The 17800-nt window shown below is 40.6% G+C and overlaps 1 protein-coding gene across 1 annotated transcript in view; it reads left to right on the top strand.

The window, feature by feature from the left end:
* PTPRN2 (protein tyrosine phosphatase receptor type N2) overlaps positions 1 to 17800 on the top strand; it is a 1208901-nt gene that overhangs the window by 1055013 nt on the left and 136088 nt on the right. Inside the window, exon 14 of the mRNA XM_077268574.1 lies at positions 14360 to 14554. Coding sequence (XP_077124689.1) covers positions 14360 to 14554 — 195 coding nt within the window. The remainder of the gene's footprint in view (positions 1 to 14359; positions 14555 to 17800) is intronic.

Consider the following 17800-nt stretch of genomic DNA (forward strand, 5'->3'; position numbering starts at 1 on the left):
GTGGATTTCCAATAATTTTTCAGATAGTTTGGTTTTATCGAAAGTGGATTTTTTTGGACAATGATCTTGTCCCAGTAGTAGTCATTTTGAGCTGCATTTACTAAAAAATAAAGTTAGTCACTGTGGTCTACTAGTGGGCACTGAAATAGAAGATTTCATTAAAGTTCCAGCAGAGAAATAAAAAGTTGGAAACAACATCAAGAAACACGTTTTGTGAACTCCATATCCCAGTGCCTCAGTCACTATCTTCTCCTTGCTATTAGCTGTTATTTTGTTGCCGGCTGCCTACTAATAAGTCCATCCTTTCTGAGAGAAAAAATTGTGGACTTGTTGAGTGCCGAAGGTTATTCTCCTCGTAAGAATGTATAAGGTTTTGGCATCTTCTACCTCCTTTACATTTAGATTTTTCAACGTTCTTTAAAGGGAATCTGTCACAATATTTATGCTACATAAGCTGAGAGCAGGCTGATGTAGGGGTTGAGATCCTGATTCCAATGATGTGTCACTTGCTGGTCAGCATGCTGTCATTTCCCAGAATGCTGAGCCCTGGATAACCCCACCCACACCCCCCTGATTGGCAGTTTTCTGTGTACACTGTACATAGGCAGAAAGCTGCCAATCAGTGATGGGGGTGTGGTTACACACAGCAGTGGACCAGGAAGCATGAGACACCTAGTCCTGTAGTGATAATCTCCTGCTGATAAAACACCGATTTAACTGAAACAGCAACACACACAGCCCATTAAGTAACACATCACTGGAATCAGGCTCTCAGCAATTACATCATGCTGCTCTCAGATTACATAGCAAAAAGCTACTTCTGCAGACTACGATGACTCACAAAGAAGAATCCTGATAACTTGTTATAGAAGGGTATCTCACTTAAACATAACATTGCACAAACCAATGTCAAGTTAGGTGTCAAAATACACTTTCTTTTAGTGCCATGATATGCCAGTGCTGTGTTTTCTGAGTCATGATCCTCTTTACTAGATCTGTACATGCATGGATCTCTCCATTCACTTCTATGAGCAATAAAAAAAATAATTGCTGCGCAAACAGGAGAATATTCCATTACTGGCCAAGATGGCAATGTCCCTCTAACAGGATGAAGAACACTGATCTGAACCCCCTCCCCACCCCCACTCTTCATTGTATCTACTAATTGTTCCCAAACTTCCCTCTATTTGATGATATTTATAAGCCTAATTTGTAGCTCCTCATCCCTGAATGCAAAAACTACAACATATCCCTCTCCTGCCATGCTATTTGACAAGTTATTTGACACTTTTTGCCTCCTTTCCCTGGTCCAACGCTGTGTCTCTGCTGCTGCTCCCGTTGTCTGTTATTTTATGACATCACATCGACAACGCTGCAACCAATCAGTGAGATCAGTGGCGCTGAGCTCAGTGATTGTCTGCAGCACTGTTAGCATGACATCAGATAATAATTGACAAATGGAGCCACAGCAGAGACTGAGGAGGGGAAAGTAAACGTCAGTTTGTTTTTTGTTTTTTTTAACACAAATTGCAGCCGGGGGATAAGGATATACCCCTTTAGGCTATGTGCCCACGTTGCGGATTTCTGTGCGGATTTTTCCGCTCAGTTTTTGAAAAATCCGCAGGTAAAAGGCACTGTGCTTTACCTGCGGATTACTCTCGGATTTACCACGGATTTCCTGTGATTTTACACCTGCGGATTCCTATTGAGGAACAGGTGTAAAATGCTGCGGAATCCGCACAAAGAATTGACATGCTGCGGAAAATAAACCGCATCGTTTCCGCTGAGTATTTTCTGCAGCATGGGCAATGCGGATTTGGTTTCCCATAGGTTTACATGGTACTGTACAATGCATGGAAAACTGCTGCAAATCCGAAGGGCCCAAATCCGCAACGTGTGCACATTGGCTTATGGTCCGGGACCCATCTGCCACTTCTACTTCTGCATGAACCCCATTTATTTGCTGATGAGACTGCAGGGACATATAATAGCCTTCTGGTGCTACTGCCATTTTTGTATCTATTATATGTATTATGGTACAAAATCCCAAAAAAAGTTCAATACAAAAGCTCCACATTGATTTACAAGTGATTACATCAATGATATTGCTATTCGCAGTCACCGGGGACTTGTGGCACAGATCTTGGACATGTCACAGAGATCCACAGTGACTCCCAAGACATTTTTAGTAAGATGTCCTTTTAATGCGCTGAATATTGCAGGAAACTCATTTACTATTACACGATAACTCAGAATTCACACTAATCTAAACGTCACATTTTTTTATCATAAATTATAAAGTGTCCGCGCCTCGAAGGAAGATTATTTCACGAGAACTATTGCATTTGCTAATCTAGGCTTTGTATTCGACAGGAGCTGCGGTGCAAAAAAAAAATAAAAAATTTAAATAAAACATAAATAATCTTCCTTCATATAAAGAGGTTATTAGAATGGAAGCATATAGGAAGCAGACCCCCGTCCACCTGTGATGGCATCCGCAGCCTGTATTAGCATTGGGTACATAGCTCTAACAGCAGGAGTGGTGGGCTTCACGCTGGGAATCAAAACGCTGCTGCAGTGTGTTCCCGAGCTGCACTCGATGACTGGTGGCCAAGAGACGGAAGCAGCATCACGCAGAGTCCCAGCCACATTTTATTATGTTAGGCTAATTGATTCTGGGGCATAAAGCTGCACGGCCGTGGAGTTATATTCAGCTATGAATCAATCATAAAGTCAAAAGGTATACCCTGAAAATTGGAAAAAAACGAAATCTAATTACTGGCTGCTATAATTACTGGACACTGTAAGGGTGCTCAAGGCAATGTGCTCCGAAGGTGTTTTAAGTAAGCACTCCATCACGTAGCACCTACTGCAACACGGGAAAGCCATTAACCAGCGCTTTAGTAATGCTGCCTATGGTATATCGTATCGACCAGAAGTGCAGCGTAGAATACACACACACAAAAATCAGATTGGCAATGCTGCTTTTTACTCATTTTTAATTTTAGGATTTTAAAATGTAATGAAATAACTATAATTCTGAGTATGAGTAAAATCTTAAAAAATCTAAATAAAAGTTTCCAAATTGTACATTAAAGGAAGCATTTGATATTTTTGGCTAGAATATTGGGCAAATGTTGAAAGTACTCATAGGTGTGCTACAAAGCCCTAAAATGTGGTGAAAGGGTACAATGCATTCTAATACTGTATTTAAAGGGGATTGTCCACTATTGACTCCTCCCAGCAAGTGAAAAGTTCTCCCAATATTTCTATATATGTATGTGCTATGGTGTAAGTGTATTAAAGGGAACCTGTCACCAGAAAAAAACGCTACTAACCTGCAGATATGGGGTTAATAGCAGTACGCCTGTACTCACCCAAACTCTGTATGTAGAAAATTAACTTTATTCTCCACGGCAGCGTTCTGGTTTCAGTCACGCTGTCTCTGTCTCTGTGTATAGAGAGCGGGGTCTGTTAATGAAGCCCCCAGGACTGACTGACACTGGTTAGTTTTCTCCCCACACTGTGTTTGGCTACGTTTGGGTGCCAGGCAGGTTAATAACGCTGTGTTTTTTTTCTGGTGACATGTTCCCTTTAAATTACTACCGCTGTCCTATCCAGCTGCCAGCGCGGCTCTAGTGCTCTTCTGGCCCATGTGACAACAGCTTGCATTATGTGGAGTGGTAGCAGCTTTTTTCATGGAAATCTTTTAGACTCAGAATTAGGCCGGTGTCACACTTGCAACAGTAATGCGAGAAACTCTCGCGAGACTTTTGCCTCAATACCCGGCATTGCCGCCGGCACTCGGGACCAGAGTATGCGGCTGCATGTATTTCTATGCAGCTGAATGCTGCGGTCCGAACCGCCGCTGGCAGTGCCAGGTATTGAGGCAAAAGACTCGCTCGAGTTTCTCGCATTGCAGTTGCAAGTGTGACACCGGCCTAAGCAGGCACGGACTGGAGCTGAAATTCAGTCGTGGCATTTGAAATCACACAGGCCCATGTTGTCCCCGTCCCCATGAACCAGATGGGATATATTACTAATATTACCCTGGAGGGAGGAAAGGAAGATTTTCTACAAGACCAATATTTCTAGTGATACCTGTGGCCTGCTGGGGTAAGTGACGGAGTCAGCGACTTTGTTCTCCATCACAACTCTTAACAGTATGGGTGTCTTGAGAACATAGATTCTGCTAACAACATAGCAGACAAGGCAGCCCATCACCAGACAGGCTCTTCTGGCATTTGCCAGATGGCCAGTCCAGCCCTGGGCCTAAGGCTTCATATACTTACATAGAGAAAGAGACTTCTGGACCATACACAAACCCCTATGTGAGCCGGTTAGTCTGAGTTGAGGTGTTGTGGTCCAGAAGAAGAAGAATGGAGTGGTGCTGGAAACTGAGGGAGACAGTAATCTAATACACTTATTCTACATTATATACATATTTAAAAGGTATTAAGACTAACAAAAATTTCTGTAAAATCTGTTTTCAGCTAATGAGTTGTCCCATTATTGGGACAACAAGCCATCATTGGTAGTCAGCTTTTGTACCTTGCAGCTAGTGTTTATATACCCTGCAGAGCGACTGTAGGGAGTATGAAGTCTTACGTGGTGCCTATGGTAACGCATGGATATAGGCTTGGTCCTCCACACACTTAGGCACGTTTTTTTGAAGCCACTCTAGTCCAACTAAATGTTAGAAATCCTAGAATAAAGAACTCCCTTCTGTTAAATAAAAATGCACTACTAATATTTTGGAATATGTTTTTTCCAAACCAGACAATTTCTTAAATTATAGACATTTTTCTGACCATGGTTTTCTATTATCACCTTCTTACTTCTTTTGTCGAATTTCTTTTACACTGTGCTACTGTTTATACTGATCGTGTGATTCAACTAGTAGTAGTGTAGCCTATTTATGTTTATATTAAAAATTTACCAGATGACTGAGTTCAAATCTCCGGACATTCCCTGCTTGTTCTGTGCCTGCAGATAGCTTGTGATATGCATGGGGGTACAGTGGTTTTGCTAGTTACTACACTGTAAACTGACTGTTCTCTTCCACAATGCAGTGATAGCCCCTTATTATGGAAGGGTAGCCAAGTCATTAGCAGCAACCTTCATCTTACCAATGGGTTATTTGCTCAGATTTTGTTTCCAGGTGTTATACATTGGCAATGTTAATTGACATTTTCCTTCTTATTCTTCTTATTGGAAGGGGTTATCTCCTCTAGATAGAATCTCATCAGCACCATCTCAGTAATGGGACAGTGTGTCCTCACTGAATACAGATTTTACCTCAAAATTGAGAATTTTGATAATGACTGATGAATTTTGTAAGAGAAAGAAGCAGATTTCTCCGATAACATTTATTACAAAGTTGCTTATTTTCACGTGAAATATTGATTTATGAAATAAAAGTTAAAATGACGGTTACTCTTTAAAGAAGTATCTAAAATAAATCTATCTATCTAGAATTCTCTGTCTATCCATCCATACATCCATCTATCTATCCGTCCATCTACTAAATCATCTATGAGATATTAGGTCCACAATGACCTGTTGTTCTTTGAGGATAAGAATTCGACACAGTATAAGTAAGTATTGAAAATGTTAAAATCATCCAAAAAGCCTCAAAATGAATACCCAGCTCCTTTATAAAGTAGTGTGCTTTGATATTATATAGTTGGCGCTTCATGTTTGGCGTTTTCATAGATCGAGAGCTCAACCCAAGATTTTTTCGTCTTCAGTATTTCCAGTTCTGGTTTAGATATCCAAAGTGGTAAAAAATGCATAAAATGCTTCAGATCTGCTGCAGATTTCCGCTCTGAAAATCTGCAGCACACGTTGATATGCTGCAAACTGAAAATTCCCCAAGCAGCAGGTGTCATGACTGTCGGAGGCCACAGGGTCAATAAAGGCTGCCTTGGACAGACTTGGCATAAGCCACTCCATCTGGCAGATTCCAGAGGAACCCCAACCTTCACCCTTTAACACCTGTAGAGGGATCTGGCTTTACAATGGGGTGCAGTGGATTGTTTCCATAGAACGGCTGCCGTCCAGAGGAGTGAACCAAAGGCAGGAAGGGTCACCAAGCAGGGTCAAAGACAAGAGGTCACATCAGGAACAGAATTGTAAAACAAGGGCATTGTTAAATTCACACCGAGGTCAGAAAATAAGAGGAATCAGGAAAGCACCACAAGCAAGGACAAGAGCACAAGCCAGGAAGCTAAGCGAATTGACTGGCAGTGGAAGTCAGAAACCCAGGGGTTTCAATAGCAGACAGCCCCAACCAGGGCTCTCAGAAAGGAGTAATCAAAACCAGACAATTAACCTTATAGCTTCCTGATCTAGCGTCACCGAAAGTCCCAGGAATTAAACAGGACCACTGCTCTCATGCATCCCCCGCAACAAAGGTGCTGTGCCACCGGTAAGCCAAAGCAGGATCAAAAGGGACATGAACCAGTTCAGATGTTAATTTACAGATGCGATTTTGTAAATTATCAATTTAATAGGATACAGCAACATTTCCTAGACTTATTGGACAGTGTTATATATGGGAATCGTTTTGTCGATTAGATGGAGCAAATGGAAGGTATTGCAAAGGACGGCAAGTAACCAAAGAGCATCTCTCCTATGTCATACTGGTGTGCAGATATATATGACATTTCAGGGGCCCTTTTGCACCAGATTCCTGAAACCTCAAAAGTGACTTATACCTGCAGTATTTCATCCATAAGCAATTAGGAACATACGTAAATGGTTGGATGCATTTATATTTGGTGATTAACATTGCCCTGTGGAGTATTATAGTTGGAAAAGCCAAGCAAAGAAAAATTTACAACAAGGTGTCACAGAAGAAAAAGTAGTGATTCCTCCATATGGGGTACCATGCCCTTAAGATATATTAAATAGTTAAATGGGTAATTGACTGCCAAAGCGAACTCAGGCGTATACATGTGAAACAAGAACCTCAATATAAATTCCATTTCACCGAGGGTAGGAAGTCCTGCATTTCTGTGACCTTGACATTTCCGAACATGTTTGGCAGCGGAGCCATACACTTAGCGTACGTGCCCGGGGAAATAGAATGTGTTCTAAGTGAGATTTCCATCATTCTGTAAACAGCACGAGTGGGACCATTGACATTTGTCATCTTCCATCTAATGTACGAGGCAAAGGAATGGTTTAATGGTCAGGACATTGCCTCTAAGTGGGTGACCACAGCTCGGGTCTGCAGATCTACTCCACCTGTAATCTGTAGCCAGGTGGACTAACTTCATGATTTTTTTTATTTTCTACCAGGATAGCCTGATTCATTCAACTTGAGAATAATGTAACAGTTGTAATAATAACACGTAATAAAAAATAAAAATAGTAATAGGATGCAGAAATGTGTACTTTGATATTCCGATATTGAACATGATATAAAGTTTGCAAAATGGACAATTCTATTTGCAGCTATTGCTAGTCATTTATTTATCGTATTTGTAGTTTATTTATTTTACTCACTTTCATAATAGTGATTGCAGCACGTTATATAATTTTGGGAACAAAATGGCACAATGTTAAACTTCAAACCAATTTTTCTGCCCTTCTACTAATAAACAGTTGTTGGATAGTTGCAACTATAGTGTTTTAGGGCAGGTGCAGGCGACCGGATATATTCTCTCATTCAAGATAATCTGGTCGATCACAGTTTGATCTTATCCTCTCAGATGAAGAGAAGATGAAGAAAAAAAAATTCTCCATCTTCTCCATTCTGTCAGTCGGAAGAAATCGGGCTGCACTCTTATGCCACCTGAGTACAGTCTGATATTTTCCATGGACACATTGACTGGCATGGCCAAGTTAGATCAAACTCAGTCATGTTGCACATTTTTTCCTTCAACAGACTCTGTCAGAGGAAAAATTCAGAGATGAGCATGACCCCATAGACTAACTTTGGTCTGAGTGCTATTCGGTGTTTAGTCAGATGATGATCACATTCGGACCGAACATGCGGTCGTCTGCACAAGCCCTTGTAGGAATAAATCAAGGAGATTTTTCATAACTTGTAAAGGAAAGGTGGATACTCTCAGAGACTGAAGATGGGCTCATGGGAAATTTACTGAACCCATTTTCAGTCTTGGAAGCCTACATTTTAGTGATCGATAGGGTTCTTAGCACCTGGGCCACCTGCAAAAAAAGATTCTACATTTTTGACATATTAGTTACGCTTTGTTGTAATTTTGTCATTTTCACATTCGGAATGAAAACTAGATTCTTACAGCCCCATTATTTTTCATAGTGATGCTCTCATTCACAATCAGATACTTAATTTGCTCTTGGAATTGACTTGCCAACCTTAAAGCGTCTGTCTGCCGAATCTCAAAATTACCAAATTACTTCACCCACGTCTAGTAATAGCTAAGGACTTACCAATCAATTTACATTTGTGAATCTTGAACCTAGTAAATTAATTCGCTCATCGTTATTATTTAATGAAAGTTTTCAACCTTAAACTAAAACTTTGCGCCCAGTATACATGAATACATACTGCTTGCATTATGGATGAGTAGTGTATATGAATACTGTGTGTACTTGAATTTACGTTTAGGGCATGACTGAAAAAAATATCTCATACTGCCTCATCTAGTTCTGTTGGACTTCAGGCTATAAAAGTAAAGTTTATTTTACTTGTCTTAATTGTAGTGCACTACACAGACCGACCGCCGCTACTAAATTACCGCCATTTAGTAAATATTTTCTGATCCATGGTTTAATAGCCTGTTTACACAGGCAGCCCACAGTAAATGACGTGTACTGGATAATCAGTAATAAATTGTTCAATGTTCATAGGCTGCCATAGTTCTCGGCTGCACAAGTCCTGTTTACACAGGAGAATCTGCTGCCGAGCATTATAATCTTTTGTGCTGCTCAAAAAATCATTTCACCCAATGAACAAGTGTTTTGCTCATTCATCAGGGGACCATTAACCTATTTACAATAAAAGATTATTGTGAAAAGAGGGCATTCTTAAAAGCGCTTGTTCACAATAATCTTTCAGTGTGAGTACGTCTTTAATTGTGCTATTTTACTTGACCCACTTTTTAGTAAAAAAAAAAGGAGAGTAGCAGGGAGCAAATCAGACTACGTAAAACTGTTCTACTGGCAGTATGAGACTCCAGCTGTGAAAGATGACATCAGAGATCACGCAGTATCCCACCGTTGCCACTACTTGTGAAGGATGACACCAGAGAGATCACAAAGAATCCCTCCACTGCCACCACAAGTGATGACCCTGCACCACCCTCACCACCCACCGGCACTATTTCATCAGCAAGATCACGTGGTATGGTCTCCTCACTTTTACCATCGTGACATTCCGCCTCCACTGGGGACACGTAAGGTCAGCTTGGTGCAGTTTTACACACACACACCCTGTCCACATGGGACCAGGGAGGCATGGGGAGTGAGAGGATGTGGCCCACGCAGTCACTGACTTCACACTACACTCGCTCACAACCCTGAAAGGCTGAGAGGCCCCTTTCCCTAGCACCAGTGAAACAGAGCGCTGCCAGCCCGGTATGACTGCCACCAGTTCCTTGTTAGATATAAACCCAGTCTGTTAACAGGATTATATAAGGCCAGAAACCAGCCCAGATATCATGGAAAATTAAACCGAGAAAAGGATTTGTGGATTTGTGGATCGAGATAAAAGAGCAGCCCAAGGTTAAATTATATATTTAATCACCTTAAGGACACACTAGACAATACATTACAAACACAATGGTTACCTATATGCAATGGTCAGATATGCAAATACAATAGTGGTGGAACAAAAGATATAAGCAGAATATATGTCAATCTTCAGGGGATGTTAGATCAAGGGTGCACTGGGATGCAAGAGGGCATGGACTGCCAGATGGCTCCTAGGTCCTTTACAGCATGTTACTTGACACGGCCCCCACTGTCGAAGTGGACCTCATGCATAACAAAGATAGTGACCACATGGCCTTACACTAGCCTTTATCTTCTTTGGGTCACTCCCCTCCTGCCCTCTGGGCGGAACCCAAATCCCCTCCCCTCGCCTCTGCAGCTAAAAACTTCAAAACCTATAAAACATCATAACTCCTTTCTGTACGGTCCTCGGGCGGCAGTTCTGGCACCATCGGATCCAGCTGAACCCCTGCTATGCGTAGGGACCAAACAAGTCTTCACTACCTGGCTTCTACTAGATGTTCTGTGTAATTCTATACCATTGGATGCTAGAATGGGTCAAAACCCAGGCATGTATTTGCCATGTTCTGGGGATCTCAAAAATATACACGATGTACTGCTAGGATGTATAGTATCTCCATAACTCCTTATGGAATCATGTTTCTACAATATTCTTTGGCAGCTTCAGCATGACTCTATATTGAAAGCCAGCCTTTGTCCTGCCCTGAGCTGCTTTAAGTGTGAGATTTGTCACTCACAGCCTTTGAGGCTTGGCCCTCCTGCTGCTGCTAGCTGCACACTGAAGGGATTCTAGGTGTTCTGTCACAGCTGCACACTGAAGGGGGTATTATATTCCCACATAGGATACAAATGATTGCCATGAAATTATATCTCCAATATTCTTCACACCAGCCTTCCTCCTTTCAAAAGGGCTTGTTCACACATTGCAGATTAGCTGTTGTTTTTTCATCCAGATTCTGATATTGAAAATCTGCTGTGGATTATAGTAGCAGAAAAGTGATTTCTGAAATCTGATTCACACGCTGTGGATAATTTCCTTACGGAAATTGATCTGTTGTGAAGATTTTTACATTTGCAGCATTTTCACTGTGGATTTTGATCTAGCAATGCATAGGTTGGAATCCGCAGCAGATTCACAATAAATCTGCAACAATATCTGCTATGGAATTTGCTTGTAATACTTATAGATTTTGCTATAGATCTGCAACAAAATCTGCACAGATTTTTTTTCTGTCAGTTGTGAGAATGTTCTTAGAGATTAATGTCAGGTGAACCTGCTGATTTCGATGTGAATGATGTGTCTGGGGAGGTCGTGAGGAATACGCGCTATGGACAGAAGTATTGGGACACCTCCACATTACACCTACAGGAGCTTTTATGACATCCCATTCTAAATGCATAGACATTAACATGGAGTTGGTCCCCGCTTTAAAGCTAATATAGCTTCTAGTCTTTAGCCTATTCATCCAAAGGAGTATTTGTGAGGTCAGACATTCATGTTGGACTCTCAATTTCCATTATAGTTCATCACAAAGGTGTTGGATGGGGTTGAGCTCAGGACTCTGTATGGCCAGTAAAGTTCTTCTACACCAAACTGACCCAACCATGTCCTTATGGATCTTGCATTTCCATAACTGTTCCGACGCAGTTGGAAACTACAATTGTCCAAATTACCTTCTGCTAAAGCATTAAGATTTCCTCCCCCTCTCTGGAACTAATGTCTAGTTAGTCCAACCCCAGAAATACAATTCGCAGATAATGTTCTTCTGGTGTTCGCAAAAAGACAGACTCATCTATAAGACTGCAGATAGAGAACCATGATTTCACATTCTGCAGAACACTTTTCCAAATGCTCCAGAGTCCATTGGTGGCATGCTTTACACCACTTCATCCGACGCTCAGCATTGTGCTTGGTGACGTAAGGCTTGATTTTATACACTTATGGCAATGGGACCGAATGAAAACCTGAATTCAGTAATAAAGAGGAGTGTCCCAATACTTCTTGTCCATATAGTGTAGCTGTTGGCCAAATATGCATTTTACCCTATAATAATCTGAAATGTGTGGCCAGCCTTAGTCCAGACTAAAATATAAATATGCAGCTTTTTTTACACTTTATATTAGACAGCCAGATCCAGGCAGGTGGCTACTGCTTCGGGAAAAAGAAAAGAAGGCTGCCACAACCCTGCTCTTCAAGTATAGACGCACATATAATTGGGGCAGCTTGTGCAAGTGCATCGGGGTCCTGTATGTAAGGGTGCCCATTTACACCACTTGAATAGATAAAATTGTGCATTATTGTGAGCTATTGGACTGCAAAGGGCCCATATATTGTTCTGGCACAGGGGCCCTCTGCTGTTTGTTCAAAAACAAAAGAAAAAAGTGGTCAGCACTCACCAAACCAGATGCTGTAAAATGTCTTTATTTGGACATGGACATGGACAGGGAGAACCTGGTGTCTTAGGATGACAGCTGTTTCGCGCTACATGCGCTTCCACAGATCCCGATGATCCCTCTGCTGTTTGTGCCCGCTGGGGACTTTGAGTAACCAGTCCATAAGATCCAAAGTGGATCACAAAACTTGTTTGGCTGCTTTTGTTGGCCAGCAGGAAGTTGTGATTTTCGGTGTCATTATGAGTGGGTTTGGGCTCTGAGACAGAGGCAGGGAGCAGGAATAGTAGAAGCATGCATCACAAACAGAACGGAGGAATGGGGTCAATTCTAAAGTTCAAAAACAATAGTAGGAGGCAAAGTATTTTATTAAGTATATATATATATATATATATATATATATATATATATATATATATATAATTCATTACAACCTACAATGATGGATTTAATGAGTACTTACATCTTTTCTGCGCGTTGCTGCAGGTCACCACATCTGCACACCAGTCAGTGACATGAAGAGTTCAAATAAGGCGAAGAGAAGGATTTAAGAGATGGACCTGATATGGCCTCAATGTGTATCTTAAATCTAGCATGTTTTCCTGTCACATTCCTCCGTGTATCTTACATTAAAATGATCTGACAATAACCTTGCTTGTCTAAGAAATTTATGTCAAGAGTATTATCTAAGGAAAGGTCTCGTGGTTGGATTGGAAGGCAGTTTTTCATAAAAAACAAATTCATTTTACATTACTCGGAAACTCATGCCGATGACTATATTTGCTGAGAATAATATTTGTCTCTGGCTAATATTTATGGCCAATTTCTCTTGTGAGAAATACAGAAAGCAACCAATCAGATTACAGTTCTTATTATGCTACGACAGGTACAAATGAAGAGTGCCCTGAGTGGTTGTCATGGGTGGCACCACTTTTTTATTATCCCCTACCATTATTATTATTACCTCTGTATTGTTGAGATCATAACACCAATAAAAGCAGAGATGTGTCTTTTCTTACCTTTGCTTTCGGCTTGTCATATCTTAAAACAGGTAGAACAAGATGACCGACTTTGAAAAAACAGTCAAACATAATAGCTCTCCTGCAGGAAGAAGAAATCTGTCTTTCTACTGCTACCTATTGGAAGTGGCTACCCTAAAAGTTAAGAGCTTGGAACATGACTAAGAATATTTAGTCAGCGTTTTATCCACAAAGAAATGACACCCAGGTGTAGACAGCTGTTTCCAGGTTCTTGTCCCACATCAGTACAGAACAGGGTCGAGACTGGCTGGGTGATAGACTTTTGATGGACGTCTAGAAGAAACTCTTGGCATTGCACTGTAATTTTGCAGCACTAGGTCCAAGGTTTGAATTTGACGAGGGAAACACGTGTGGAGAAAGGTTCACATGAGAAGTTCCTACATTACAAATAGGGAATTAGAGATTTTGTGTAGTGATGAGTGCAAGTGCTCGTTACTTGAGTTTGCCGAGGGTATTCGGATATACACTGAGTATCGTAGGTGCTCGAGTGACGTCTTCACGTCCCTTTGCTTAGTGGCTATTAGACAGTCACAAAACGTGCAGAGATTGCCCATGTTTGACAGGAAAACACCTGAGCACCCTTGGCAAACTCGAGTAACGATCACTTACGCTTATCACTAATCACAGGCAGTATTCAGCAGTGGACACTAACCAATGTACAGAGTTGCAGTGTTCCACTATGTCCATTACTTACATCTGGACGCTGCATGAGTAGATATCAGCTGATCAGTGCTGGATCCAGGTGTTGGACCTCCACCGATCTCATAATGTTGTCCTATCCAACATTAACTAAACAAGTTTCCAAAGTTGATATCTGCCATTTACCGCACTCATTCTTTCTCCAGTCTTATATATCTTTTTGGTGTTTATGAAGACTGCTATTCGCTAATCAACAATAATCTTGGCAGGATAAAATTATAGTTAATTATTCCAAACCTGGCAGTGATATTTATTAGATATGCGGCTCTCACATTCCCTTTTTTTTCTACTGTGTTTATATGCAGTGTGAATCTGGTAAGCGTAGATGAGTACATGACGTGCAGAATGCTGTTCTTGTATGTCGGCTGAAGAAGAATGGCAGGTTTTCTCTTAAATCCACACTAAAAATGTACAGCTTCTTGGCATGAGCTGACAAAAAATTTCCCTTGGGGTCAACATTAATTCCATATTATTCATATTGTGTGCCTCTCTCTGCATTCTTGTAGGAGCTATGCCGTCAGCGGATGGCTGTCAAGTCATCAGATCGCCCAGAACCTCTGCACAGTTCTCGCATCAATAGCATCTCATCACAGTTCAGTGATGGACCAATGGCCAGCCCCACCGCACGGAGCAGCACATCGTCCTGGAGTGAGGAACCCGTGCAGTCAAATATGGACATCTCCACCGGTCACATGATACTGGTAAGGATTATTGCTGCTCTGTTCTTCTCCTTTGTAGACTCGTCTAACTGGTTCCATGGACTATGATCCTTGAGGTTTTGCTTTTTATAAAAATAAAACTGCTATTATCATTCCCAAATATGCATGTACATTTTCCTGGAAGGCCTTAGACCTGGAGATTTGTGAGATGAAATACTGATCATGAGGAAAGACAGTTTTCTGAACTTCCTATTGCTAAACAGTTCTAATATAATGCAAGGAACCTTTGTTTAAAATTTTTTGTTATTTTTCTGTCATCCCTGTCATCCTTTTAAGTAGAGGAAGAAAGGGGACATGGAGGCTGCACGCACACTCCGAGCACCCCCAAATATTCCCCTCACCACACTGATCAGCTTCCAAAGTAGCCTCCATAATGTGCAAGGAGAAGGTCAAACGTGACCATCAAAAACCCAATGGACCTGTAGGGGAGAGGACCTACAGTAGTTAATGGATAATAATCGCTATAAATGAATATTGTGTCTTTAAAACCTTGATTGCAAATTATGTTGGATGGATGTTGGATGTGCAATACTGAATTCTTGTATCTCCGAAATATACAGTAAATACCATAACATAACATGACTGCCAATAAAAAAAATCTAAAATTCACTGTTGCAATGTAAAATATTAAAATAAAGGAGGTGTCTTAAAATATTTTGGTTAGCTGCATTATATTGAGGTTGTGGTCATTTGTATAAAAAAAGCTTTGATTATTTATTCACACCCTCCACTGGAAACATTGAACAGATGCTTAATGGTACATAGATTAAATCTACACTTCTGTACATGGGAAAGCAGAACATCTATCACAGGTCGTCATTAAAGAGACTTTCACATGGAGTTGCCACACCAAATTGCCACCAGCTTTTTTACATTTACTTACAGTATATAAACTTTCTTTAAAACACAGTGTACAAAAATTAACTGCTATTAGTAGAGTTGGTACGAAACGATTCCCATATCTCATTCCATCGGCCACGACAGTGATTTGTGACTGTGGCACAGGAGCGGGAGAACCACCTCTTACCTACTGTAGTCTCCTGCTCTTCTTGTGATTAGCCGGCCTGGCGTGATGTCACATATGTGTCACGCTGCACCATTGGCGTCACGCCAGGCCGGCTAGTCAAAAAGAAGAGCCAGAGATTATGGCAGGTAAGAGGCGGTTCTCCCGCTGCCATGTCGTGGCCGATGGAATGGGACTTGCAAATTAATTTGCACTAACTCTAGCTCTTAGTCATCTGGGTGAGTTTTATCCGTACCCTGTGTATGTTAGACAGAATGCCAAAACTTCCTTCTGTAGCAGAGCGCTATCTCTGATTCCTTGCTTCTGGAGCATGCGCAATGTGCAGGTGAAGTTGAGGCAAGTAGACCAGGAAGGTTTTCAGGATCTACTCTGGTAATATTGGACCCACTTTGGCATGTCAGTCAGGCAGCAATTGACATGATTACAGCCTGCACAGCATGACTATACAAAGGAATGGCCTGCCCAGATGACTGTTTGTGAGTAATTAGCATATTCCATTCACTAGATAATAGGTTAGTTTTTACACCAGATCTTTTCAAAAAGCATGTATGTATCTTTGTAAGAGAGAAGATTAACATGGTGCTGGGAGTTTAATGTGGCAAAGCCATATATCCTTTAAAGTTTTAGCAAAAAGGGAAAATGAAGGTCAGTACTTTTCTTCAGGTGGATATCATGAGACGTATGGCGCTATTCCAATGGCCAGTTCTCTGCATAGAACTCCAGCTGCTCAAATTAATCAATAAAGCAAGTACGCAGAAGATACATAGAGTAAAAGTTGGAGAAATAGAGGCACTCACCGAAGATTTTCATGCTTTATTTCAATTCCATACTACAAGTTTCAAGGCAGAGAGGTGAACACACGATTCTTCCTCTTCTCTCACGTGTGTTCCCATAAAACGGCTACTACTGTTTTTGAAATATGTAGCTCTTCTAAAGTATATGTACTATACTGGAACTATTTTTCAGTGTTAAAATAATTTACAAATAAAATATTTATCATATTATAACAAAATAAATCACACAGATCTGTCTGTTTCCATGGTTACAGACTACAAACAAATCCTGTATGTAGTCTGATCCTGCATCAAGGTTAACAAGAAGAAGTAGCAGGTAACATGGAACCGCAGAATCAGACTACATCCTTATCTGTATATTGCATACGTAGAGATACCTAGGTCAGCCTACGAGCTTTGTACTACAAAATGGTAGCTTTTTTTTATTCAGACGATTTGCATCTCCTTTTTGCTTTACCTTCAAGTATTTGAGTTGGCTTATTACTTTAGATGTGAGGTCATTTTATGAATCTAAAAGTTGATTTAAAAATTAATATTTCTTAAATGTTTATTCTCTGGATATTTAATGGAAATATATTAACCTCGATGACTATTTTTCACATCAAAATCAATATAAATTGTTAATAGATGAATTGTTACTGTACTTTATGGAAGGGGCATTAGGGCATCTTACATACGACCTAATAACACTGAGTTAAAATGAGTGATCACCTTCACTAAACATCCTCCCGAAGTGCTGATTGGAGGTCAGGACATAGTGCTCGACATTTGTTAATAAGTGTATGTCGGTGTTCCCTCTTCTTTGTGAGCCCTTCTAGTGATCAATCATAGCGAAGAGGAGGCATATGACTCATGTCTCTTCTTCCTTTGCACCTTGATTGGCGCATTAGAGGACTATTCAGTGGGCATTACCTTACATACTATTCAGGTATGGGTTGGCATTGTATAAATGGCAGGTTTCCTTTAGGATAAATGTATCAAAGTTTATTAACAACTATCCATATTTTTTTTTAAATTACCATTATATTCCCATTGTTTATTATAGTTCAAATTCTCTCTTTCTCTTCCGACTTCCTAAATAATGGCGTCCAAAGGAATATGACACTGAATCTTGGATGTAAAAAACCCTCTTTATACACTCAGTGACCTATAGATCTCTCTATAGATAAGTGTTGCGTTACAGATGTATACAATATGGATCCAATACTTGTAAAAAAATAGCAACTAAATGCTTCGCAGAAAGGTTATCTGTAGGTGCAACGCAATCATTAAGGTAAAAAATATTCAGATCACTCCAGAGTGATTTCAAACATATAGCGTGTTGATGACAGATGATTCAATTATTTTGATATCTGATTTCACCAGCTTTGGCGATTTTATTTCCCCCAAAAAAAAAAATTGATTTGCAGC

This window comes from Ranitomeya variabilis, chromosome 6 (genome assembly GCF_051348905.1).
Source record: "Ranitomeya variabilis isolate aRanVar5 chromosome 6, aRanVar5.hap1, whole genome shotgun sequence".
In the NCBI taxonomy this organism is placed as follows: domain Eukaryota; kingdom Metazoa; phylum Chordata; class Amphibia; order Anura; family Dendrobatidae; genus Ranitomeya; species Ranitomeya variabilis.